The sequence below is a fragment of the Microcaecilia unicolor genome, chromosome 4 (assembly GCF_901765095.1).
Source record: "Microcaecilia unicolor chromosome 4, aMicUni1.1, whole genome shotgun sequence".
In the NCBI taxonomy this organism is placed as follows: domain Eukaryota; kingdom Metazoa; phylum Chordata; class Amphibia; order Gymnophiona; family Siphonopidae; genus Microcaecilia; species Microcaecilia unicolor.
This window is the reverse complement of record NC_044034.1, coordinates 375,813,226-375,840,864: the sequence shown is the minus strand read 5'-3', so window position 1 is coordinate 375,840,864 and position 27,639 is coordinate 375,813,226. Positions and strand designations below refer to the sequence as shown.

Sequence of the window (27,639 nt, the reverse complement as noted above, 5' to 3'; positions counted from 1 at the left end):
TAGAGTGTTGACTTGACTTGAATATAAGTTCTGGCGCTGACAGAACTATCCGGACATTCAGCGACAGCCACTATGTAGTTAATACTGCTGAATAGCCACGGCAGCTGACATTTTAAATGATGCCTAAATATTTATTTTATTTATTTCTCAATTTACATGAGTACTCGCTTTTAACTTAATTTTTTAAAATGTAATTTATTATTTCAATGACCTTTTATTATTTTATGATCTTGTGTTTGTTGCTTGGTATGAATGGTCTTGCATAAGTGGTTAATCTCTTTCCTATTACGTATCTGTAGTTCTTTTCTGAAACTGAAATTGAGATATTAGACTGTAAATTGCTTAGACCTGTTCAATCGGACAAGTGAGTATAGGAAAGCTTAATAAACTATAAACTATTATTTTCTTTATTTATACATTTTTATGTAAAATGTAATTGTTCAAAATGGTTTACAGTTTATAAAAACAATTACAGGTTGAAAAATATAAGACAAACAGAACAGTGAGAAGATATAGTCCAAAGCAAAAATAGCAAAGAACATTCTGTATCCTTGAAAAGTATATTGCTACCAACAACAAAGACAGGCACTTTCTACTCCACTACAAATGTTGATGACATGAAAAATTGGACAGTAAAAGGACTGAACATGGCCATGTTTCAGCAATGATGCTTGTGTTAGGAGTCACTCAGTCCAAAGTTATATTGTAGTGAGTCTCAACTTGTCGAAGTTCACTCCATCCATCTATTTGCTCCTCTGCCTCTCCAAGTAGCAGTCATAAGTCCCTGATAAGTTCCTGATAAGTCCCTTTCTTCCTTTCTCACTGACTTTGATGCCTGGCTTTCCTTATTTCTTGAACCTTCATCTCCTTCCCTCATTCTTGGGGATTTTAACATTCATGCTAATGACCCTTCTGACTCTTATGCTTCTCAGTTTCTTGCTTTAACATCCTCTTTCAATCTTCAACTGTGCTCCACTGCCGCCACTCACCAGAATGGACACTGTCTTGATCTTATCCTCTTCTCAAACTGCTCACTCTCCAGTTTCTGTGCCTCAACTCTTCCCCTCTCTGACTCATCTGATAACTTTCACACTTAAACACCCTCCTCCCCAGTCCCTTCCAATCTTAACCAATACATTTAGGAATCTTCAGGCTATTTGTCCTGACTGATGAGTCGTGAGCCCTTGGGTCCCTCAGGAGAGCGTAAGGAATATCTCAATTGTTCCCCCCAAAGGACAGCCGAGCACCCCAAGACTTCACCCGCGGCGACCACCGTTCACCAGGGGTTGAGCCCCCAGCTGCAGGTGGCCAACGGGACTTCCGGAACTGCGGGGGTGGACGGACTGACCGGACACCAGAGGACTAGCCTCCCAAACCCAGCAGGGGAGAAGGGCAGGCAAGCAGAGTAGTCCAGAGACAGGCAGGAGGACAAGGCAGGCGGCGAGCAGAGTAGTCCAGGGACAGGCAGGAGGCGAGCAGAGTAGTCCAGGGACAGGCAGGAGGTCAAGGCAGGCGGCAAACAGAGTAGTCCAGGGACAGGCAGGAGGTCGAGGCAGGCGACAAACAAAGTAGTCCAGGAATCACCACTAGGCTGGAGCCTCACGAAACAGAAGCCGAAGCAATATGCCTGCAGGAGGCTATGCCTTAAATACTACCAGTGATTAGCAAGCGAGCCTCAGCTGACAGGGGCGGAGACTTCGGATGATCTCCCTCGAGGAACCCTTTGGAGTGGTTCAAGGCCGGTCTTCAGGCGGAGCCTTGGTTCCAACCACCCAATCAGGGTCCTCCAGGGCGGGGTCTTGGTTCCTGCGTTCAGTAGGCGGAAGAGACGCTGGCTCCAGGTTCCCGGCGCCATCTTTCCTGCCAGCGCAAGCGCGGACCCCACAGCCGGCGACGGAGAACAGGAAGCCACAGCAGGCCGGTCCTCGGCCGCAGTCTCAGCGGCGGCTGGCCCCCGCTGGACCAGATCCCGGCCGGCATCGCCCCGAGACCGGGATGGCCGGCCATCAGGGCGAGGAGCAGGTGCATCGCCCGGTGACAGGGCCAAGGCCGGCCATTGCCACGGGCCGGCTTCTAGGTGAGCACAGACGGAGTTAGCGAGGGATGTGACAGTATCCTCCCCTGATGCCCCCCTTCCCTCTGGGTCCTGGTTTTTGGGGGTAACGGGCATGGAATTCCCGAGCCAGATCCGGGGCATGTACATTAGCGGCCGGTTCCCACGAGTTGTCCTCTGGCCCGAAATGCTTCTAGGAGAGTAGATAAAATAATCTTCCCCGCCGCCTCGGCATCGAGGATCTCCTCGACCTCATATTCGGGATCTGGCTCTGCATCCACCGCAATCGGCTCCTCCCTCTGAGAATGCCATGTGGACCCCCGGTAGGCCTTCAACAAGGATACACGGAATGCATTGTGAACACGTAGATTCCCTGGCAATCGGAGGCGGTACGTTACCGCCCCAATCCGAGACTGAACCATAAAGGGTCCTATAAAGCACGGAGCCAACCTCCGAGATGGCAGTCGGAGTCGCAGATACCTCGTGCTCAGCCATACCTTCTGCCCTGGCTGGAAAACGGGAACAGGGTGTCGATGCCGATCTGCGAATCTCTTGTACCTGGCGGCCGTCCTCTGAAGCTGTTCCCGGACTGAGTTCCAGACTCTTTGCAGGTCACCCAGGGTCTGCGTGAGCACCGGATTAGTCGAGGCTGTGGATATGGGTGGTGGGAGACGTGGGTGTCTTCCATACACGAGGAAGAAAGGTGACTCCTTGGAGGCGGAATGTTCGCTGTTATTGTATGCAAATTCCGCCCACGGGAGGAGAGACGCCCAGTCGTCCTGCCGACTGTTAACAAAGGCCCGCAGGAACCCTTTTAGGGTTTGATTGACCCTTTCCACCATCCCATTGGTTTGGGGGTGGTAGGCCGAGGAGAAGTGGGTAGCTACCCCTAGGGCAGTACTTAATGTTCTCCAAAATCGTGACGTGAACTGTGCTCCTCGGTCACTAATGATCCGGGCCAGCAGCCCGTGGAGGCGGAAGATGTGCTGAATAAAATGGCGGGCCAGGGCTGCGGCCGACGGAAGACCGGGCAGGGGCACAAAGTGTGCCATTCTGGAAAATCTATCCACCACCACCCAAATCACTGTATGCCCCTGCGAGCGAGGAAGATCCGTGATAAAATCCATGGAGAGTTCCTCCCAGGGGAGCGTTGGAACTGGCAAGGGTTGCAGGTCCCCCCAAAGTCGTCCCACCGCCGCCTTGGTGCGAGCGCAGATAGGGCAGGCCGCCACGAATTGGCGGATATCCTGGTTCATGCGGGGCCACTGATAATGTCGGGTAATTAGACGTAGCGTCTTCTGAAACCCAAAATGCCCTGCTAGTGCCGATGAGTGTCCCCAGTGTAGCACCTTTTCCCGGTTCTGAGGTGACACGAACTCCCGGGCCGGAGTGACAATTCCTGGTGCTGCGGATAGACAGGCCGGGTCCAACATCGGGTGGGGTTCCTCAAGATCCTCGGGGGCCTCGAAGGCCCTGGAGAGGGCATCTGCCTGAGTGTTCTTCTCGGCAGAGCGGAAAACCAGTTGGAACTGGAATCTAGCAAAGAACAGCGACCAGCGGGCTTGTCTCGGGTTCAGCCTCTGGGCCTCTTGTAAGTACAGGAGATTTTTATGGTCAGTGATCACTGTGAACCGGTGCTCAGCACCCTCGAGCAGATGTCTCCATTCCTGAAGGGCCAACTTCAAGGCCAACAGCTCTCTATCCCCCACAGTATAGTTTCGCTCAGCCGGGGAAAATTTTCGGGAGAAGAAAAAACATGGCTGGCGTCTCCCCTTGGCATTGATTTGAGAGAGGACGGCTCCAGCACCCAACGCAGAGGCGTCCACCTCTACCACAAACTGTTTACTGGGATCTGGGCTATGGAGAATAGAGGCTGATTCGAAGGCCTCCTTCAAACGGACGAAAGCCGTCAGTGCTTCCGCCGTCCAGTTCCTGATGTCCGCGTGCTTCCTCGTGAGCGCCGTCAGCGGCGCGGTCAGCTGGGAGTAGTGGGGAATAAACTGACGATAATAATTGCCGAACCCCAGGAATCGTTGCAGCGCTTTCAATCCCTGGGGTCTGGGCCACTCCCGGATAGCCCGGAGTGTGTCTGGATCCATGCACAGCCCCCCAGGCAAGATGATGTGTCCGAGGAACGGAAGAGTATGCTGATGGAATCAGCACTTGCTGAGTTTGACAAATAGTCGGAATTGTGGTAAGCGTTGCAGCACCGTGCGGACGTGCGACACATGTTCCTGGGGGTCCTTGGAAAAGATCAAAATGTCATCCAAGTACACTATTACGGTGGAGCAGAGAAGGTCTTCCAATACAAAGTTCATGAAGCTCTGGAACACAGCAGGAGCGTTGCATGACCAAGTATTCAAAGTGCCCCTCATGGGTATTGAAAGCTGTTTTCCATTCGTCCCCTTGCCTGATGCGCACCAAGTTGTACGCCCCCCGCAAATCCAACTTCGTGAAAATCTGGGCGTCCTGAAGGCAATCGAATAATGCTGGAATCAACGGCAAGGGGTATCGATTTTTCACCGTGATGGCGTTGAGGCCTCGATAATCAATGCATGGCCTCAGGGAGCCGTCCTTCTTGGTGACGAAGAAAAACCCTGCCCCTGCTGGAGACGTGGAGGGCCGAATGAATCCCTTCTGGAGATTCTCTCGAATGTAGGCTTGCATGACCTTTGACTCTTCCCGCGACAGGGTGTACAGCCGCCCCCGCGGGGGCATCTTGTTGGGTAGTAAGTTGATAGCACAGTCGAAGGATCGATGTGGGGGTAGCACATCTGCTTCCACAGGGTTGAAAACGTCCGCGAAGTCCCGGTACTCCTTGGGCAAGGCGGCTTGACAGGGCTGTAGCCCCCACGGGGCGGCCGCACAAGCCGAGCAGCTGGACTCCTTGCCCTTTAGACAGGACTCCGCGCAAGAACTTCCCCAGGCTTGAATCTCCCCCAGGGTCCAGTCCACTACAGGCGCATGACGCCGTAACCAGGGGAGCCCCAGGACCACGGGGTGGATGGTTCTGGACAGGATCAAAAATTGGGCCTCCTCCCGATGGCACTCCCCCACCTGCAGTCCTACAAATGGAGTAACCTCGGTAACCTGGATGGACATCACTTGCAACGCAGGTCGATAGGGTATAGTTGGCCACCCCATCTGCTTCAAGAGCTCGTAGCTGACAAAATTCCCTCCTGCTCCAGTCCAACAAAGCTCGGATGTGCACCACCGCTTCTTGCCATCGCAAGGTCACTGGAAGAGTGATCAAATTATCAGGCAGGGGGTTGGAGTGACCCAAGACCCTTCCCCATACTGGGCCTTGGGGGCGGCGTTTCCCGGCCGCGAGGGGCAGACATTGATGAAATGGCCAGCCTGGCCACAATACAGACAGAGCCCGCTCCGTAGATGGTGAGACCTCTCAGTCGTGATTAACCGCTGACGGCCAACAACCATGGGTTCCTCTGGTGCCTCACCCGTGCCTCCGGAGGTCCGCCGCGGGGAGGAGGTCTGTTTGGCTTGGCCCCCGGGGCCCGGCCCCGGGCAGCGTGCTCCCGGGCTCTCTCCTGAAACCGGGTGTCTCTGCGGATACAGAGGGCTATTAGGGCGTCCAATGCCTCCGGAACATCCCGACCGGCCAGCTCATCCTTGACGCGGTCCTGGAGGCCCTGCCAAAAAATGGCCGACAGGGCCTCCTGATTCCACCGTAGCTCGGTGGCCAGGGTCCGGAACCGGACCGCATACTCGCCCACTGTCCCGTCACCCTGCTGGATCCGCAGTAGGGCAGAAGCGGATGAGGAGGGTCTTCCTGGAATATCGAAGACCATGCGGAACCGACGCTGGAATTCTTCATAGTTAGACAGGATCGGATCCCGTTGTTGACAAAGGGGAGAAGCCCAGGCCAGCGCCGGCCCGGTTAGAAGAGAAATGACGTAGGACACCTTCACCTGATCCGATGAGAAGGCCCCCGGCTGCATGGCGAAGTACAGGTTACACTGATTCAGGAACCCGCGACAATTCCCCGGGGTTCCATCGAATCGGCCCGGCTCAGGGAATCGAGGTCCCGCGAAGGACCCTCCCGGATGGGGAGCCACCACAGTGGCCTGACTCTGAGCCTGAACCGCCGTCAACTGAGAACAAACATTCTGGAGCGCCCCCGACAGGGCGTTCAACTGTTCCTGCTGCTGCTGGAGGATCTTTGCCAAGTCCCGTAGATCAGGTTGCGTCGGCGAGCTCATGGCTTCGGCTTCCTGTCCTGACTGATGAGTCGTGAGCCCTTGGGTCCCTCAGGAGAGCGTAAGGAATACCTCAATTGTTCCCCCCAAAGGACAGCCGAGCACCTCGAGATTTCACTCGCGGCGACCACCGTTCACCAGGGGTTGAGCCCCCAGCTGCAGGTGGCCAACGGGACTTCCGGAACCTCGGGGGTGGACGGACTGACCGGACACCAGAGGACTAGCCTCCCAAACCCAGCAGGGGAGAAGGGCAGGCAAGCAGAGTAGTCCAGAGACAGGCAGGAGGACAAGGCAGGCGGCGAGCAGAGTAGTCCAGGGACAGGCAGGAGGTCGAGGCAGGTGGCGAGCAGAGTAGTCCAGGGACAGGCAGGAGGTCGAGGCAGGCGGCGAGCAGAGTAGTCCAGGGACAGGCAGGAGGTCCAGGCAGGTGGCGAGCAGAGTAGTCCAAGGACAGGCAGGAGGTCGAGTTAGGCGACAAACAAAGTAGTCCAGGAATCACCACTGGGCTGGAGCCTCATGAAACAGAAGCCGAAGCAATATGCCTGCAGGAGGCTATGCCTTAAATACTACCAGTGATTAGCAAGCGAGCCTCAGCTGACAGGGGCGGAGACTTCGGATGATCTCCCTCGAGGAACCCTTTGGAGTGGTTCAAGGCCGGTCTTCAGGCGGAGCCTTGGTTCCAACCACCCAATCAGGGTCCTCCAGGGCGGGGTCTTGGTTCTCGCATTCACTAGGCGGAAGAGACGCTGGCTCCAGGTTCCCGGCGCCATCTTTCCTGCTGGCGCAAGCGCGGACCCCACAGCCGGCGACGGAGAACAGGAAGTCACAGCAGTGCGGTCCTCGGCCGCAGTCTCGGCGGCGGCCGGACCCGCTGGACCAGATCCCGGCCGGCATCGCCCCGAGACCGGGATGGCTGGCCATCAGGGCGAGGAGCAGGCGCATCGCCCGGCGACGGGGCCAAGGCCGGCCATTGCCGCGGGCCGGCCTCTAGGTAAGCACAGACGGAGTTAGCGAGGGATGTGACACTATTGACCCTTCTACTCTGTCCTCCAGTGTTTCAAATCTCTTCTCAACCAGTATGTTATCCAAGTCTGTCAATGAGGCTGTCTCTTCCTATAATACTATTCTCTCCTCTGCTCTGGATACTCTCGCTCCTCCCATTCCCCGTTCTGTAAAATGTACCAAACCCCAGCCTTGGCTGACCTCTAGTATCCGCTACCTACGTTCCTGTGCCCACTCTGCCGAATGCCTTTGGCTGAAATCCTTTGCCCATGCTGACTTCATACATTTCAAATTCTTGCTGACCTCCTTCCAGTCTGCTCTTTTACTTGCCAAACAGGACTATTACATCCAGTTGACAAATTCTCTTGACTCAAACCCTTGATGTCTCTTTGCCACACTGAACTCTCTCCTCAAAGTGCCTTTACCTCCAACCTCCCCTTCACTTTCCCCCCAGACTCTGGCTGAGTACTTTCATGATAAGGTTCACAAGATTAAACTTGAATTCTCAACCAGGTCACCTCCACTTCTCCTTCCCTTAGTCCATTCTCTCAACCCCTCCTTTTCTTCCTTTTCTGAAATCACTGAAGAGGAAACTACACATCTTATTTCCTCCTCGAAACTAACTACTTGTTCCTCTGATCCTATTCCCACCCATCTACTTAACACTATCTCTCCTACTGTCATCCCTTTTATCTGTCATATCCTTAATCTTTCACTGTCCACTGCGACTGTTCCTGATGCCTTCAAACATGCCTTAGTCACACAACTCCTTAAAAAACCTTCATTGGACCCTACCTGTCCTTCTAACTATTGCCCCATCTCCCTCCACCCTTTCCTATCCAAGATACTTGAACGTGCTGTTCACCGCCATTGCCTTTTCTTTCTTTCATCTCAAGCTATTCTTGAACGGGTAGATGTGAAGCGCTTGTTTATGCTTTCCAAAAATACTAGGACTAGGGGGCATGCGATGAAGCTACAATGTAGGAAATTTGAAAAAGAATCAGAAAAAATGTTTCTTCACTCAACGTGTAATTAAACTCTGGAATTTGTTCCCAGAGAACATGGTAAAGGCGGTTAGTTTAGCAGAGTTTAAAAGGGGTTTGGACGGCTTCCTGAAGGAAAAGTCCATAGACTTGGAGAAAATCCACTATTTCTGAGATAAGCAGTATAGAATGTTTTGTTCTTTTTTGGGATCTTGCCAGGTATTTGTGACCTGGATTGGCCACTGTTGGAAACAGGATGCTGGGATTGATGGACCTTTGGTCTTTCCCAGTATGGCAATACTTATGTATGTGTGTATGTGTATATATAGTTGTACAGTGCACTCCATTTAAGTGCACGTCGGATAAGCGCATGCTCTGTTTAACTGCATGCCGTACTTCGGTCCCGTTTTTGGTACCATCAGTTTCTATGGGGACAAACTTCGGTTTAGCACACCACTGATAAGTGCAAGATTAGCTTATATGCATGGTTCAAGACCGCTCCTCTGCAGGAAAGACTCTGCATAAGCGCGCGCATGGAATATGGAAGCCAATTGGTGCGTGACAACCAACGAGATTTCAACTTTACTGCCTGTTTAACTGCCACAGGCAGAATAAGCGAAAGAGTATTGTAAGAGTGTACACCGGGGTCGTCGTCGTCGCGGCAGAACTGTAAGACTTTAACACTGGCTGAACTAATAGAAGTTCTTAAAAAATTAGAAAACAAAACAAAGCCGAGCATCTATTGCTAAAGAATATGGTGTCAATCCCAGTCAAATTTCACGTGTCTTGAAGCAGAAAGACCAGCTTCTGGAAGACTGGCAAAACAATACAAATCCACAATGGAAACGAAAACGGGCGGGAAAAGCTGAGGAGGTAGAAGATGCTCTTCTTCGATGGTTTTCTTGAGTCAGGAGCAGACAGTTTCCTGTCAGTGGTCCACTGCTTATGGAGAAAGCTAACCAGCTCGCTGAAATTCTTGGACTAACTGAATTCAAAGCCACTGTTTGATGGTTGGAAACATGGAAGGAGAGGAACAGCATAAAATTCAAGAAACAGCATGGTGAGAAACAAGACGCTGATGACCTTGGTGCTGAAAATTGGGTTGTTTCAGTTCTTCCTATCATCTTGAACAAGTTTGCACCTTGTGACATTTTCAATGCTGACGAAAATGGTCTCTACTGGCGAGCGATTCCTGAAGGAACACTTCCATTCAAACATGCTGGATCTACTGGAGGTAAAACATCGAAGGACCGACTGACAATCCTCCTTTGCTGCAATATGGATGGGAGTGAGAAGTTGGAACCCCTTGTCATTGGAAAGAGCAAACAGCCCCGTTGCTTCAAGAAAGTTAAGCGACTTCCTGTGTCATATGAGGCTAATGCAAATTCATGGATGACTAGGGAAATTTGGAAGCAGTGGCTAAAGAAGTTAGACACTAGAATGCGGGCACAAAAGCGTCAGATTTTGCTGTTTTGTGATAATTGTGCTGCACACAGGGATGATGTCAGGCTGTCTAACATCAAGGTGGTCTTCCTGCCACCAAACACTACCTCTCTGATCCAACCTATAGCTCAGGGCATAATAGCCAATTTCAAACAACATTATCGGGCTCTTGTGCTACGTCGTCTGATGAGCGTTATGAATGACCAGACTGACAATGATAAATGTGCTGTTGAACTGGCTCGTAATCTATCACTGTTGGATTACCTACATATGCAGAAAGAAGCCTGGAATCATGTTACACAGGCAACCATTGTGAACTGCTTCAAGCGGGCAAGCTTTGTTAAGGATGTGGAGAGGGACAAAACAGATGCAGCTGTTGCAAACACGTCAGATAAAGAGGTTATTGGCATCCCATCCGGTGTTACTGAAGAGGAGTTCCATCGCTTCGTAGCAGTTGATTACGATCTACAAACAGCTGAAGTAAGCACTGATGTTGAGATATGCGCCTACACGCAGGTAACAACGGCTGATGATAGAACAGATGAAGAAATGAGCAGCGAGGCACATGCTGACGAAATTCAACAACCTCCTCCTGTCACTTGTGCAAGAGCGCTGGAGAGTCTCAACGCCATGCGGGCCTATCTGGAGGCCACTGGATGTCAATGCTATGACAGTTTTTACTGTCTGGCAAACGTAGTCTATGGAACTCACAGACCCAAGAGTGTACAGAGGACTATAACTGATTACTTCAAGTAAGCCTAATGTCAGTTAACTGAGTCTGTATACTGTACATATAATAACAGTACTGTACATATGTTTATCAGATGTCAAACTTCTTTGGGTCACAACAGTTAAGTGCACGCTCTGGTTAATGGTTAACTGCATGCATTTCTTTGGTCCCAGACCCTTGCACTTAAGTGGATTGCATAGTGTGTGTGTGTGTGTGTGTGTGTGTGTATATATATATATATATATATATATATATATATATATATATTAGTTCTGAAGCAAAACTTGCTATAAAAATAGATTATCACCAAAATATAGATAATGATATATGATTATCCTAATGGACTAACTAATTGAGTGATTATACAACCCATCACAATACTGATATCTTGATTATTATGAGAACTTACACGAAATGTTTTATGCAAAATACACAGATAGCAGCTAAATTCACAGACCATAAGTTATGACATAAAACCCATCTGTCTCAGACAAAAGCCAAGAACTAGTTATCCCCTAACTAATACCCTGTTTCCCCGAAAATAAGACAGTGTCTTATATTAATTTTTGCTCCCAAAGATGCGCTAGGTCTTATTTTCAGGGGATGTCTTATTTTTTCATGAAGAAGAATTCACATTTATTGTTGAACAAAAAAAAAGAACATTATATACTGTACAGTAGTTGTCATCACAAACCAGCATAACCAGACAAACTGTGAATCCTATCAAGAATTTCTTGTTACTACCATTACCATTCAACACCACCTCCAACCAGTCCTGCTTGTTTCGAAGCTCCGCCCATGCCCCTCCCACGGAGTTGCAGATTCCCCCGTTCCTTCGATTTCAACCCCCCCCCGCGTTACTGACCCCTTGCCCCCGTGACGTTTTTTTTATGAGCAGCGCGAAGAACTGAGTGAGTGACACGGCACGTGAAGCGGGAGGGCGGAACAGCGTGAGCCCGAGGGCGGGGCTAGCGAGTGGAGGGCTCAGAGGATGGCAGGGCTCCAAGGACGGGGCTTTGACAGCGAGGGCGGAACAGCGCAAGCAACTTTGTTGTGATCAGCTGTGCTCCGAGGGCGGGGCTAGTGAGTGGAGGGCGGACGAACACTTCAGGGCTTCAGGCTTTACTGCAACGCTGGCGGCTTCAGAACGTTGGATGTGCTTTTTATTAGGTAGGATTATTTCGTCTTTGGGTTGCAGCAAAAAAAATTAAGGTTTCTGTGTCCATGTCCCATCGGGGCCAAACAAAAACTTTGCTAGGTCTTACTTTCGGGGGAGGCCTTATATTTAGCAATTCAGCAAAACCTCTACTAAGTCTTATTTTCAGGGGATGTCTTATTTTTGGGGAAACAGGGTAGGTAGTAAATCCTGTTATCTCACCCTGCAGTCTGTGGCAGACTTCCAATAGTAAAGAAGCGGATTCCTCCTCTGAGACTCAAGCTGAAACCTGAGCAAGTCTCTCAGTCCAGGAATGAAGTCCAAGGTCTATTTTCTGGATACAGATGGCACAGTCTTTTAGGTAAGGCCATATACTGTAGCTGAGCTAACCTTGTGAGTTTGTTACAAGGTATGCAGTTCACTGGTGTTTAGGAAATCAGTCTTGTGCTCTCTCTCTCAGAGCCTTCTATCCTCCTGCAAGTCCTCTAGTCTTCTCCCTTTTGCCCACACTGGCAGCCAAGGGTCAGATGATACCTGTGAGCCAATCATAGCAGGTGTAATAATGTCCAGCCAGCTTCATGGTCATGAAGAGAGCCTCTGTTGTAGCAATGAAACTGTTATTGATGGCATGCAAACCTCCCTGTCGGATCCCATACTCCTGGAGCCATCTGTGTTGCTGTCCTCCATTCTTCCCAGGAGATAATTGGGCTAGTTTGCAACAACAAATTTGTCCTTGGATGAAGTCATCATGGTATGCTCAGCAGTAATTTCCCTTTTGTAACAAAGCTGGTTTCTGATGGTTACAGATGCATGCAGGCCAAAGGCTGTAAAATCCATATTGTTATAACAGAATGGTTCAGCTTGTATAGGCCAAGACCAGCAAAGGTGAGATCTCAGGCAAATACTCCTACAGTACTTGTGACCTGGATTAGCCACTGTTGGAAAAAGGATGCTGGGCTTGATACTATGTGTTTTTGTCTCCATCAAAATCTTTTTTTCAAAGTTCATTTTTGCCTTCCTTATCAGCGCTTTGCATTTGACTTGACATTCCTTAAGCTGTTTCTTATTATTTTCAGTCAGTTCCTTCCATTTTCTGATGGATTTTCTTTAGCGCTAATAGCTTCCTTCAGCTCACTTTTTAACCACGCCAGCTGTTGTTTGGTCTTCCGGCCTCCTTTTTTAATATGCGGAATATATTTGGCCTGGGCTTCCAGGATGGTGTTTTTGAACAGCATCCACACCCGATGTAAAGTTTTGACCCTCACAGCCGCTCCTCTAAGTTTTTTTTTTCACCGTTCTTCTCATTTTATCATAGTCTCCTTTTTTAAAGTTAAACGCTAATGTATTTGATTTCCTATGTACACTTACTTCAAAGTTAATATCAAATCTGATCATATTATGATCACTGTTAACAAGCGGCCCCAACACCATTACCTCCCGCACCAGATCATGCGCTGCACTAAGGACTAGGTCTAGAATTTTTCCTTCTCTCGTCGGCCTCTGTACCAGCTGCTCCATAAAGCAGTCCTTGATTTCATCAAGGAATTTTACCTCCCTAGCATGCCCCGATGTTACATTTACCCAGTCAATATTGGGGTAATTGAAATCACTCATCATTATTGTGTTGTCCAGTTTGTTTGCATCCCTAATTTCCTTTAACATTTCTGCATCCGTCTGTTCATCTTGGCCAGGCGGACGGTAGTACACACCTATCACTATCCTTTTCCCCTTTACACATGGAATTTCAATCCACAGTGATTCCAAGAAGTGTTTTGTTTCCTGCAGAATTTTCAATCTATTTGATTCAAGACCCTCCTTAACATACAATGCTACCCCCCTCTACCAATTCGATCCGCCTTATCACTACAATATAATTTGTACCCCGGTATGACAGTGTCCCACTGGTTATCCTCCTTCCACCAGGTCGCAGAGGTGCCTATTATATCTAATTTTTCATTTAGTGCAATATATTCTATTTGACTTGACCTGGCAAAATGGCGGCTGCCTAGAGGTCACAAGGGCTGCCGGCTCCACTGACCCAGGCAGGAATTCGGCCAGAAAAGGGGGTAGATCGGCCCCCCCACATACGACAAACTTACCTTAAAAGCGGAGGGAAGTACACAGAAGGTTTAGGGCCCTTCGCAGATGCCCTGCTGTGGAGCAGCCACCGTCGAGTGCTGACCGTGGACCTCACCCTGCCGGAACCACAGCCGCAGCCGAACAGGCAATCACCGCCGAGTGCAGCCGCCGAGTGTTGACTGTGGCTCTCACCCAACACGGAGCCATGACACCACCTAAGGTACTGCCCTGCTGGGCTCCCACCCTACCAGAGCCGCAGCTGCAGCCAAACACCCAACTGCCACCGACGAGCCCGACTGCGGCTCTTACCCAGCCAGTGCTTTGATTGGGTGACAGGAGAATTGAATCAGGGACGAGCTATGGACGTAATCTACTTAGATTTCAGCAAAGCTTTTGACACGGTTCCCCACAGGAGGCTCTTAAATAAACTGGATGGGCTGAAGATAGGTCCCGAAGTGGTGAACTGGATTAGGAACTGGTTGACAGACAGAGGGTGGTGGTAAATGGAGTTCGCTCGGAGGAGGGAAAGGTGAGTAGTGGAGTGCCTCAGGGATCAGTGCTGGGGCTGATTCTGTTCAATATATTTGTGAGTGACATTGCCGAAGGGTTAGAAGGTAAAGTTTGCCTATTTGCGGATGATACTAAGATTTGCAACAGAGTGGACACCCGGGAGGGATTGGAAAGCATGAAAAAGGATCTGAAGAAGCTAGAAGAATGGTCTGAGGTTTGGCAATTAAAATTCAATGCAAAGAAATGCAAAGTGAGGCACTTAGGGAATAGAAATCCTCGGGAGACGTATGTGTTAGGCGGGGAGAATCTGATAGGTACGGACGGGGAGAGGGATCTTGGGGTGATAGTATCTGAGGATCTGAAGGCGACGAAACAGTGTGACAAGGCGGTGGCCATAGCTAGAAGGTTGTTAGGCTGTATAGAGAGAGGTGTGACCAGCAGAAGAAAGGAGGTGTTGATGCCCCTGTATAAGTCGTTGGTGAGGCCCCACCTAGAGTATTGTGTTCAGTTTTGGAGGCCGTACCTTGCGAAGGATGTAAAAAGAATTGAAGCGGTGCAAAGAAAAGCTACGAGAATGGTAAGGGATTTGCGTTACAAGACGTATGAGCAGAGACTTGATGACCTGAACATGTATACTCTGGAAGAAAGGAGAAACAGGGGTGATATGATACAGACGTTCAAATATTTGAAAAGTATTAATCCGCAAACGAACCTTTTCCGGAGGTGCGAAGGCGGTAGAACGAGAGGACATGAAATGAGATTGAAGGGGGGCAGACTCAAGAAAAATGTCAGGAAGTATTTTTTCACGGAGAGAGTAGTGGATGCTTGGAATGCCCTCCCGCGGGAGGTGGTGGAAATGAAAACGGTAACAGAATTCAAACACGCGTGGGATAAACATAAAGGAATCCTGTTCAGAAGGAATGGATCCTAAGGAGCTTAGCCGAGATTGGGTGGTAGAGCCGGTGGCGGGAGGCGGGGATAGTGCTGGGCAGACTAATACGGTCTATGCCAGAGCCGGTGGTGGGAGGCGGGGCTGGTGGTTGGGAGGTGGGTATAGTGCTGGGCAGACTTACACGGTCTGTGCCCTGAAAAGGACAGGTACAAATCAAGGTAAAGTATACACAAAAAGTAGCACATATGAGTTTATCTTGTAGGGCAGACTGGATGGACCATGCAGGTCTTTTTCTGCCGTCATTTACTATGTTACTATGTTAGTGCTGTGACGCCGCATAAGGTACTGCCCTGCCAAGCTCCCACTCCACCCAAAGATGCAGCGCTACCAAGCAAGCAGATGCTGCCGAGGGCTGCCGCTGAGCCCGGAGCCGCATCGCCTCCTGAGGCATTACCCAGAAGCCGAGCGGGTCATCACAGCAAGCTGGCTAACCAAGGAAGCAGCCACCGCCAAGTGCCATCGCTGAGCCCCGATCGCGGCTCCCACTCAGTCCGGAGCTGCGACGCCATCTGAGGCACTACCCAGCAGCCGTGCGGGTCATCATAGCGAGCCAGCTAACCCCACCGACCACGGAGGGACCAGCCAGCCAGCTGAACAACCGCCCGAGGCAGCAGGGTGAAGGAAAAGAGCAGTAATTGACACCACTGAGCCAGTACGACTGTATAATCCAGAGAGAGCGTGCGAGGGAAGCAGCCGTCGGTGGTGCACGTGAGGCTGATCCGAGTGGATACAACACTCAGAATTATGGAGTCTCTATAACCGGGAACAACACTTCTAAACATCTGACCATGAGTAAATACCTGCATCTATTCACCAAACGGAATCCCCGCTAAGAAATCAACTCAGGTGTGTCCTGATGCGTCACGGCTCACTCAAATAACACTGATTACTCACAATGGTAATAGCTAACCGACAGGAGACAACTTAAAGAAGAACCTCACCCCTCCCTATCGAATACGGCCCACTAACAGCCCAATTGTATTGATACCAAAATGAATACCGTCAAATCACTCCTAGTTATCTACTCCTTATCACTGATTCACCTAACGTTTACCACCCCACTCGCAGAATACAACATAATACCCATACTGCACAACAATCAAAAACTGACCAGATACCCCACACAGCAACAAACTGACAACAACCAAAATAAAAGAGGAATACCAACATGCGGACAATATCAGAACGGAAAGAAAGGTCATAACAAACATACACTTACTAAGACACGACAACTAACAAAAATCCACACAACATTAAACAATGAAGCCCCATACAATCCAAGTGGGTTACATCAACGCCAGATCCGTTGTAAACAAAACCACTACAGTAACAGACTGGATCATGTCAGAAAACCTTGATCTAATCTTCATAAATGAAACCTGGATCCATGATCAGAAGGACCCCATAATCCTTGACCTTTGCCCCCCAGGATACAAAATCACTCACTGGACCAGAAAGGAAAAGAGAGGCGGAGGGATAGCACTAATTTACCGATCCCACTTTACCACCGATCCCACTGCCGAGTCCATAACAACCCGTCTTGAAATTGCCTCAATTAGAATCCACAACAAATCCCTGCTTGACCACCTGAACTGTGTCTTGTTCTACAGACCACCAGGTAACTGGAACGAAACCCAGTCAAACTTCATGGACTTCATTTCAAACATTTGTGTAACTAACTCAAACATACAAGTTTTAGGAGACATCAACCTTCACCTAGAAGACCCAAACTCTACCAACGCACGCAAATGCAAGGAATTCTTCCACTCACGAGATCTTAAATGGCCACACATGCAAGCAACCCGTGTTAAAGGGCACACTTGACCTCATCTCACATAAATTGTCCACTGGCCAGAACCTGATAATAACAGATATTAAATGGACAGAAACACCTTGGACCGATCACTACAAACTAAACCTATCCCTAAATTGGCAGAAAAAGGGTTCATAACGTACACAAGAACACACAACCTACACCACAAGAGGCCAAATAAACCGAACACATTCTGGCAACAGATATATAATAATGAATGGACAGCACAAACGGACTCCATAAACTTCCTGTCTGAATGGGATAAAAGATGCAGAAGCATAGTAGACGAAATAGCACCCTTACGAACAAGAACATCTCGTACATAAACTATTGGACATTACCTCGGTCACCACAACCAACTCAGACATCCCATCGGCAGACAAACTTGCCAAATACTTCAATGAAAAAATTGTAAAACTACGTAACAATCTTCCTCAGAATACTACCGATATCGAAGACTTCATCAATGGCCTGGACCCAACCCCAGGAGAAAACCCAGCAGACCGAGCCTGGTCAAAATTTGCTCTCCTCACCGCCGCAACAATAGCCCATGTGATTAATAGAGCCTCCAACACTCACTGCAAATTGGACACCTGCCCCAGCTACCTAATAAAATCCGCCCCCGATTGCTTCACAACAGATCTCACAGCCCACCTGAACTTCATGCTCCAACAAGGTCTCTTCCCTAAGGAAATTGGCAACATCCTACTCACCCCCATACTAAAAGATACCAAGAAAAAAACAAACAAACTCACCAATTACTGCCCAGTAGCATCTATCCCACTACCAGTCAAACTGATGGAAAGCATGGTAACCAAGCAACTTACCGATTACATACACAAATTCTCAATACTACATGAATCACAATCAAGATTTTGCCCCCGCCACAGCACCGAAACAGTGCTAACCACCCTACTGGTCAAATTTAAGCAGGAAATAGCAACAGGTAAAAGCATACATCTCCTCCAATTCGACATGTCTAGTGAATTTGACATGATAAACCATAATATACTACTAAGACTCCTAGACTACTTCGGGATTAGTGGAAATATACTCAGTTGGATCAAGGGTTTCCTAACCACCAGAACATACCAAGTGAAATCAAACTCAAATATATCATCACAGTGGAAAGCAGACTGCGGAGTACCTCAAGGATCACTACTATCACCGATCCTATTCAACTTAATGATGACCCCACTAGCCAAGTCCTTATCCACCCAAGGCCTCAACCCATTCATCTATGCAGACGACGTTACAATATACCTCCCTTTCAAACATGATCTGACAGAAATCACCAATGAAATCAACCTCAGCTTGCACACCATGAACTCATGGTCAAATGCATTCCAACTAAAACTCAATACAGAAAAAACACACTGTCTCATCCTCTCATCTCAATACAATACGAACATACTCACAAGCTTAAACACCCCAGATTACACTCTCCCTATCTCAGATAGCCTGAAAATCCTCAGTGTTACAATCAACCGTAGTCTGACACTTGAGACCCAAGTTAACTCTACAATCAAGAAAATGTTCCACTCAATGTGGAAACTCAAACGCATGAAACCATTCTTCTCGAGGGCAACATTCCGCAACCTGATACAATCAATGGTACTAAGCCATGCTGACTACTGCAATGGAATTTATGCGGGATGCACAGAGCAACTCATAAAGAAACTACAGACCGGTCAAAACACAGCAGCCAGGCTTATATTTGGAAAATCGCGAGTTGAAAGCGCCAAACCCCTTCGAGAAAAACTGCATTGGCTCCCAATCAAAGAACGTATTGCTTTCAAAATCTGCACCCTGGTCCACAAAATTATCTATGGCGAAGCCCCGGGATATATGACTGACCTCATATATCTGCCAACCAGAAACACAATCGGATCATCACAAACATACTTAAATCTTCACTACCCTAGCTGCAAAGGTCAAGTACAAATCAATTTATGCAACCAGCTTCTCCTATATAAGCACGCAACTGTGGAATGCACTACCAAAAGCCGTGGAAACAACGTACGACCACCTTAACTTCCGGAAACACTAAATACCAACCAAGATGTCAGCTATCGTTGTCTAGGGTTGGTCCCGGGGTCCACTTCACAGAGGCATATTCCCAAAGAATACGCAATCCACACGGATTTGGATATATAAAGTATATTATATTTGCATATATGTATTGGCTCACAGCACTTAGTACAGGAAAAAGGGTACAAGCTGTCTTGGGGTGTGTGTTTAGAGGGAGGGAGAAAGAAAGGATAGGGTATGTGTTCAGAGGAAAAAGAAACCTTGGACTAGGGCTGTCTGAGAAGGGGGGGGGGAGCAGAGCCAGGTGCTCTGGTGGCTAAAGATGGAGGTGTGCAGAGAAAGAAGAAGAAGAAACAAAGACAGCCCAGCAGAGTCCCTTGCCCTCTGCTGCAGGGAGAAAGAAAGAGGGAGACGTAGCGCCTTGGACACAGAGAAGTGCCCGGGACAGAGAGAGGGGGGGGGGGCAGTAGACCCCAAGCTGAGCTCTGTGCTCTGCTGCACAGAGAAAGACAAAGAGAGAGAGCCCTAGTGAGCTCTGCTTTATACCTAATAAGAACGGAGGGGGAACAGGAGCAGAGAGAGATCAAAAACTTCTCTTTCCCAGTTATTTCCTTTACAGAACTCCAGATACTTTTCAGAACTCCAGATACTGTTCGAAAAGGCATACCCTACTGACCCAAATTAAGTGCGTGAACCCTGCAACACAACGAAACTAAAGCACGTAATGAACACTATATAACTCTTCTTCCCTACAATTCTCTAATGTGTCTGTAACACATGAATCTCATTCGACCATAACATCACTTTGTATTTGTTTCATCACCGGAGGTGGCTAACGCCTCACGGTACTATGTAAGCCACATTGAGCCTGCAAAAAGGTAGGAAAATGTGGGGTACAAATGTAATAAATAAATAAACTCTCCCATCTTTTTCTTAGGCTTCTGGCATTCACATATAGACATTTCAAACTATGTTGTTCCTATCTACATCATGCTCAGTACTTGACAGTATTAATTTGCAATCTTTTGTCTGATTTTTATTTTAGGTCACCTGATCTACTACAGTCTCTTTTGCAACCTATAGGGATACCCTATCTTCTCTGTTTTGGTGATATCTTTGAAAGATACTTTATTCTGAACCATGTGCTTTTGAGCGACTGTCGGACTTCCCCCAGTCTCTAGTTTAAAAGCTGCTCTATCTCCTTTTTAAATGCCGATGCCAGCACTTCTCACCACTGCCTCAGAATCATACCAACTTCTCACCACTGCCTCAAAGGATAAAACCACCTAAGAATAGATGGTTCACGGTAGGCTCAGGTAGACTACGTTATGTGGCACAGAAGCATCCGCCCTCACAAGTGTTGCCCCTACAGAATTCTTTTCCTCCATTACAGCACTGTGATGTTCCTGAAAATAGAACTGAGGCGGAAGAAAAAGCAATGAAGGTGGAACAAAAAGATATGAAGGTACCCAAAGAAAAAAGACACCCCCAAATCACTAATGTTGAAACTCATACCAGGAACTGTTGCTACTAGGGGATTCCATTATCAGAGGCATTAACTTTGAAACACAGTTCAAGGGGCCATGCAAAGTGAAATGCCTTCCAGGCTCTTCAGTTATCAGGAGTACCAAGCAAATAATCTCTATAATCAGAGAAGAAACTAAGGAGTGTATATGCCTTCCTATGCTTGGCCTATGACTAAGGGCTAGGCCTGGGGGCTAAGGGACAGAAATACACAGGAGTCAAACACTGATGTTGTTATCCACCTGGGAACAAATGACTTGTCCAGTAATACCCCACTTGTCACGCAGAGAGTTTTTCAGGAGCTGGGAGAGGGGTTAAAACCTTTGATACAAACAATTGCTTTCTCTGAAGTACTACCAACCTTTGGAAAGGGAGAGAAAAGATTGCAAAGTACTGAGAATTTCAATAGCTGGCTCAAAGCCTGGTGTCACCAAGAAGGATTTAGGTACATAGGAGGATGAAGCAATACATGGAAAAAACAAAAGACTATACTGTAACGATGGGCTGCATCTCACTGTGGTAGGAAAAATATCCATGGGGAGAAATTTAGACAATATATTTCTAGGCATTTAAACTAGAAGGCAGGGGTGGCATATGGAGGCAGTTCACTTCAAGTGGTCACCTCCAGCTAAAGCTAAAGACAAGATGCATCAGTAGAAAAGAAAGCAATGAAAACAACAATCTTAGCAAATCACTTCTTACCAACACATCAGGAAGTGAGACTAAACAAGAAACTAAACAGAAGATAAAAATGCCACTGAAATGTAGATGGAAAGCGATGACCACAAATGCTCGCAGTCTAAGCAATAAAGTTCATGACCTTCAAGCCCTGATGTTGGAGGCAGACTTAGATGTTGTTGCAATCACGGAGACATGGCTCAATGGTTCCCATGAATGGGATGCAAACATACCAGGCTATAATCTATTTAGGAAGGATAGAGATGGTCGTAAAGGTGGAGGAGTAGCTCTGTATATGAGAAAAGATATCGCAGTGACTGAAATGACATGGGCCTGGGGAAAGGAAGAAGTGATATGGATCACCTTAAAATGAGATGATAGAACCTCTGTCCACGTGAGTGTTGTCTACAGACCTCCAACACAATTAGAGGAACTAGATAAAGATCTGATCACAGATATTCAAAAGTTGGGAAAGAAGAGAGAGGTGCTGTTGCTGGGAGATTTCAATCTGCTGGATGTAGATTGGAAGGGTCCATCTGCGGAATTGGAAAGAAGTAGAGAGATCGTGGATGCTGTTCAGTGTGCTCTGCTCAGACAAATGGTGATAGAACCCACAAGGGAGGGAGTGATGCTGGATCTGGTGCTCACAAATGGGGGGAGTGTGTCAAATGTCCGAGTGGGTGTCCACCTGGGCAGCAGTGACCATCAAACAGTTTGGTTTGATATGAGAACTGAAGTGGAGTGCGGCTACTCAAAACAAAGTCCTGGATTTCAAGCATGCTGACTTTAGTAAAATGGGGGAATACCTGAGGAAGGAGCTGATGGGCTTGGAGGACATATGAGAAGTGGAAGGACAGTGGTCCAGGCTGAAAGAAGCTATAAATATGGCCACAAACCTTTATGTAAGGAGAGTAAATAAAAGCAAGAGAAAAAGGAAACCACCCTATGCTTGGAATAAATTTCCTGAGCCCTTACGCCAAGCCCCCTCCCTACCCATCTTCAAATCCTTGCTCAAAGCCCACCTCTTCAATGTTGCTTTCGGCACCTAACCTTTATACCTTTCAGGAAATCTAGACTGCCCCTATTTGACTGACTGTACATTTGTCCTTTAGATTGTAAGCTCCTTTGAGCAGGGACTGTCCTTCTATGTTAAATTGTACAGCGCTGCGTAACCCTAGTAGCGCTTTAGAAATGTCAAGTGGTAGTAGTAGTAGTAGTAAAGTAAAGGCTAAAGAGTTGGCGTTCCTGAAATACAGAAAAACTGAAGAAGAGGAACACGGAGAGGAATACTGGATGAAACTGAAAGAAGCCAAGAGAGAAATACGTCTTCAGGTATATTAGTGAAAGGAGGAAGACTAAAAAGGGAATTGTGAGACTAAAAGAGGCTGCGAACCGCTATCTAGATAATGATGAAGAAAAAGCAAATTTGCTAAACAGATACTTTTGTTCTGTTTTCATAGAAGAAAATCCTGGAGAAGGACCACGATTGGCTGGCAAAAGTACATATGAGAATGGAGTGGATATAGCACCGTTCACGGAAGAGAGTGTGTATGAACAACTTGAGAAGCTAAAGGTGGACAAAGCCATGGGACCGGATGAGATCCAGCCCTCAAGATTTGTTTAATAAATCCTTGGAGACGGGAGAGGTTCCGTGGGATTGGAGAAGAGTGGATGTGGTCTCTCTTCACAAAAGTGGTGATAGGGAAGTAGCTGGAAACTACAGGCCGGTAAGCCTCACATCGGTTATTGGAAAAGTAATGGAAGCGATGCTAAAGGAAAGGATAGTGAATTTCCTGGAAGCCAATAAGTTGCAAGGTCCGAGACAACATGGTTTTACCAAAGATAAATCGTGCCAAACAAATCTCATTGAATTCTTTGACTGGGTAACCGGAGAACTGAATCATGGACGTGCTATAGACGTAATCTACATAGATTTCAGCAAAGCTTTTGACATGGTTCCCCACAGGAGGCAGTGCAAAGAAGAGCTAAAAAAATGGTATGGGATTTGCGTTACAAGACATAGGAGGAGAGACTTGCTGACCTGAACATGTATACCCTGGAGGAAAGGAGAAACAGGGGTGATATGATACAGACGTTCAAATATTTGAAAGGTATTAATCCGCAAACGAACCTTTTCCGGAGATGGGAAGGCGGTAGAACTAGAGGACATGAAATGAGATTGAAGGGGGGCAGACTCCAGAAAAATGTCAGGAAGTATTTTTTCACAGAGAGAGTGGTGGATACTTGGAATGCCCTCCCGCGGGAGGTGGTGGAGATGAAAACGGTAACGGAATTCAAAAATGCATGGGATAAACATAAAGGAATCCTGTTCAGAAGGAATGGATCCTCAGAAGCTTAGCGGAGATTAATGGTGGGAGGCGGAGCTAGTGGTTGGGAGGCGGGGCTAGTGCTGGGCAGACTTCTACGGCCCGTGCCCTGAAAATGGCAAGATACAAATCAAGGTCAGATATACACATAAAGTAGCACATATGAGTTTATTTTGTTCAGCAGACTGGATGGACCGTACAGGTCTTTCTCTGCCGTCATCTACTATGTTATTATCCTGCTTATTTTTGCAAGAGAAAGCTGTCCATCTTCCGACACAAATCAGGAGGTGGCCGGCCATCTCCTAAACCCGGCCAAAACGGTATAATTGAAAGCCGATTTTGGCTGGCTTAAACTGCTTTGCGTCGAAGGGCCAGCCAAAGTTCAAGGGGGCGTGTCGGCAGGATTCCAAAGGCGGGACGGGAGCGTGGTTAAGAGATGGCCAGCTTTGGCCGATAAAGGAAAAAAGAATGCCGGCTCTGACAAGCACTTGGCCGGCTTTACTTGGTCCATTTATTTTTAGGACCAAGCCTCAAAAAAGTGCCCCAACTGAGCAGATGACCACCGGAGGGAATAAGGGGATTCACCTCCCCTTACTCCCCCAGTGGTCACCAACCCCTTCCCACCCAAAAAAAAAATTATAAATATTTTTGTGCCAGCCTCAAATGTCATACCTAGCTCCATCACAGCACTATGCAGGTCCCTGGAGCAGTTTTTAGTGGGTACTGCAGTGGACTTCAGGCAGGCGGACCCAGGCCCACCCCCCCCCCTACCTGTTACACTTGTGGTAGTAAATGGGAGCCCTCCAAAACCCACCCGAAACCCACTGTACCCACATGTAGGTGCCCCCCGTCACCCATAAGGGCTATGGTACTGTTGTACATTTGTGGGTTGTGGGTTTGGTTTTGTTTTTTTTTTTTGGGGGGGGGGGGGCTCAGCACCCAAGGTAAGGGAGCTATGCACCTGGGAGCAATTTGTGAAGTCCACTGCAGTGCCCCCTAGGTCCTGCAGTGCCTGCTAGAGGCTATCTGTTAATGCTGTGGTACAAATAAGTACATAAGTACATAAGTAATGCCATACTGGGAAAAGACCAAGGGTCCATCGAGCCCAGCATCTTGTCCACGACAGCGGCCAATCCAGGCCAAGGGCACCTGGCAAGCTTCCCAAATGTACAAACATTCTATACATGTTATTCCTGGGATTTTGGATATTTCCAAGTCCGTTTAGTAGCGGTTTATGGACTTGTCCTTTAGGAAACCGTCCAACCCCTTTTTAAACTCTGCTAAGCTAACCGCCTTCACCACATTTTCCGGCAATGAATTCCGGAATTTAATTACACGTTGGGTGAAGAAACATTTTCTCAGATTTGTTTTAAATTTACTACACTGTAGTTTAATCGCATGCCCCCTAGTCCTAGTATTTTTGGAAAGCGTGAACAGACGCTTCACATCCACCTGTTCCACTCCACTCATTATTTTATATACCTCTATCATGTCTCCCCTCAGCCGTCTCTTCTCCAAGCTGAATAGCCCTAGCCTCCTTAGTCTTTCTTCATAGGGAAGTCGTCCCATCCCCGCTATCATTTTAGTCGCCCTTCGCTGCACCTTTTCCAATTGTACTATATCTTTCTTGAGATGCGGCGACCAGAATTGAACACAATACTCAAGGTGCGGTCGCACCATGGAGCGATACAATGGCATTATAACATCCTCACACCTGTTTTCCATACCTTTCCTAATAATACCCAACATTCTATTCGCTTTCCTAGCCACAGCAGCAGCACACTGAGCAGAAGGTTTCAGTGTGTTATTGACGACGACACCCAGATCCCTTTCTTGGTCCGTAACTCCTAACGTGGAACCTTGCATGACGTAGCTATAATTCGGGTTCTTTTTTCCCACATGCTTCCCACCCTAACCCTTGCACTTGCTGACATTAAACGTCATCTGCCATTTAGCCGCCCAGTCTCGTAAGGTCCTCTTGTAATTTTTCACAATCCTGTCGCGAGTTAACGACTTTGAATAAATCATTTATAAATATATTAAAAAGCAGTGGTCCTAGCACAGACCCCTGAGGAACCCCACTAACTACCCTTCTCCATTGTGAATACTGCCCATTTAACCCCACTTTCTGTTTCCTATCCTTCAACCAGTTTTTAATCCACAATAGGACATTTCCTCCTATCCCATGACCCTCCAATTTCCTCTGTAGCCTTTCATGAGGTACCTTGTCAAACGCCTTTTGAAAATCCAGATACACAATATCAACCGGCTCCCCTTTGTCCACATGTTTGTTTACTCCTTCAAAGAATTGAAGTAAATAGGTCAGGCAAGATTTCCCCACACAAAAGCCGTGCTGACTCGGTCTCAGTAATTCATGTCCTCGGATGTGCTCTGTAATTTTGTTTTTAATAATAGCCTCTACCATTTTCCCCGGCACCGACGTCAGACTCACCGGTCTATAATTTCAAGTTTTAAAACTAGGGGGAAAAGAGTACGGAGATTAGTTGATAAATTTTGCTTTTTTATATTTTTATTCTGCCTATCACTAACCTACAATTCCTCCTTTAAACCACAATGTTTACGTTCCCAAAGCACAAAGCAAAATAGTGTTCACTTACCAGAGAAATGTCCTCTTCTCTCAGAACTTCTGAGAAAGAAAGTTCAGTAGGATCTTTCCTCTTTATATTGTTTTGAATTTAAGGGGACTTTTTCAAAACAGACTCTTTCAAGCTAACTCAGGGCCAGATGCACTAAACCTAACGAGCCCACAACTTGCGTTTTAAACTGGTTCCAGCCAGTTTAAAACGCAAGTAGTTTACCGGGGGCATACACTAAGGGCATTTTCCCTGTCATGGTAGCAGGCAACGGAAACGGAATGCAAATTATCCAAAGGCTATTATAATGAGCTGCACTACCGTTGCAGCTCATTATAATGAGATGCACTACCGTTTTCCGATTCCCTTACCGTGGGAACCCTAACGGGAGTCTGCACCTCTCTTTGGGGCTCCTGTGATGGAATCAGAAAGGAAAAGGGCCCCAAAAAAAGGTAAAAAAGAAAAAAAGAAAAAAAGGAGCAAGTGCCCATGAGAGGCGTCCTTTATGGGTATACTCTGCCTGCGCTTGTGAGGGATGTCTTTTATTTGTCTTTTCGCCGTTTTTTTTTTTTTTTTTTTTTAGTTTTGTCTCCCTGGCGCTGCTCACCTTCTGTAGTTGTGCGAGGAGAAGGGAATCGGGGACGTGCGAGTCGATCGGGATGTCCCTTTCGATTATGCTCCTCTTCCAGGTCTCTTCAGCCAATCAGAGTGCGTTTAGCTGACACCAGCAAGCTAGACGCGCTTTGATTGGCTGAAGAGACCTGGAAGAGGAGCATAACCGAATGGGACCTCCTGATTCTCCGACTTGCTACCAAGGTAATGGTGAATGCAACGGAGCTACAGCAAGTAGCTCATTTGCATTCCCTTTCCTTAGTGAATTCCCGTTCCATATCGATTCGCTATGGAATCAGTAGAGAACGGGAATTACCGACAACTTTAATGCATCTGGGCCTCAGTGATCAGGTTGCCCTTAGTAACCTATGCAAATATTCTGCTTCCTCACACCTTAATTAACACCTAATTAGGTCAGTGGCAGTGAATAAGCACCTATCCGCAATGATTATCTGTGGTAAGGTTCTTAAACCCTATTTAACCGGCCAGGAGCATATGGCCTATCCAGTCTGCCCATCCATGCAAGTGGGGTAGGGCCCCTCAGTAAAAAGTTGCACAGAGGGCCTGAAATTTGAAATGGTTCCACTGCTCTGCAGTCTCCTCAATTATTATATATTGTTGATTTCTGTTTTTACAGTTTATCGTCATCCTCAGCCAGCTTCAGACAGCCATCATTAACATCTTGGCTACTTCTGGCACTATTGCTTGTGCGCCGCCTCTTGCAGCATCTTCCAGAGCCTCTTGTAAGTATTTCATTTACGTTTTTGTAGACGAGGTCTTAGCCAAATATCTGCTATAGCATGACAGTGTCCCCTTGTTCTGAATAGTTTTATTGAATGTCATTATAGGTAGCTATGGGATCCCTAAACTGGAGCCCACAGCCTGTGTTATTTGTGTTTGTATTCGCATTTATTAACTGCAATACCATTATTCAT

The 27,639-nt window shown here is 47.6% G+C and overlaps 1 protein-coding gene across 1 annotated transcript in view; it reads left to right on the top strand.

Annotated features, from left to right (window-relative positions):
- The window catches only part of LOC115468164 (organic solute transporter subunit alpha-like), a 107,948-nt gene that overhangs the window by 69,517 nt on the left and 10,792 nt on the right, over window positions 1–27,639 (top strand). Inside the window, exon 7 of the mRNA XM_030199708.1 lies at window positions 27,342–27,447. Within this exon, the coding sequence (XP_030055568.1) occupies window positions 27,342–27,447 (106 nt within the window). The remainder of the gene's footprint in view (window positions 1–27,341; window positions 27,448–27,639) is intronic.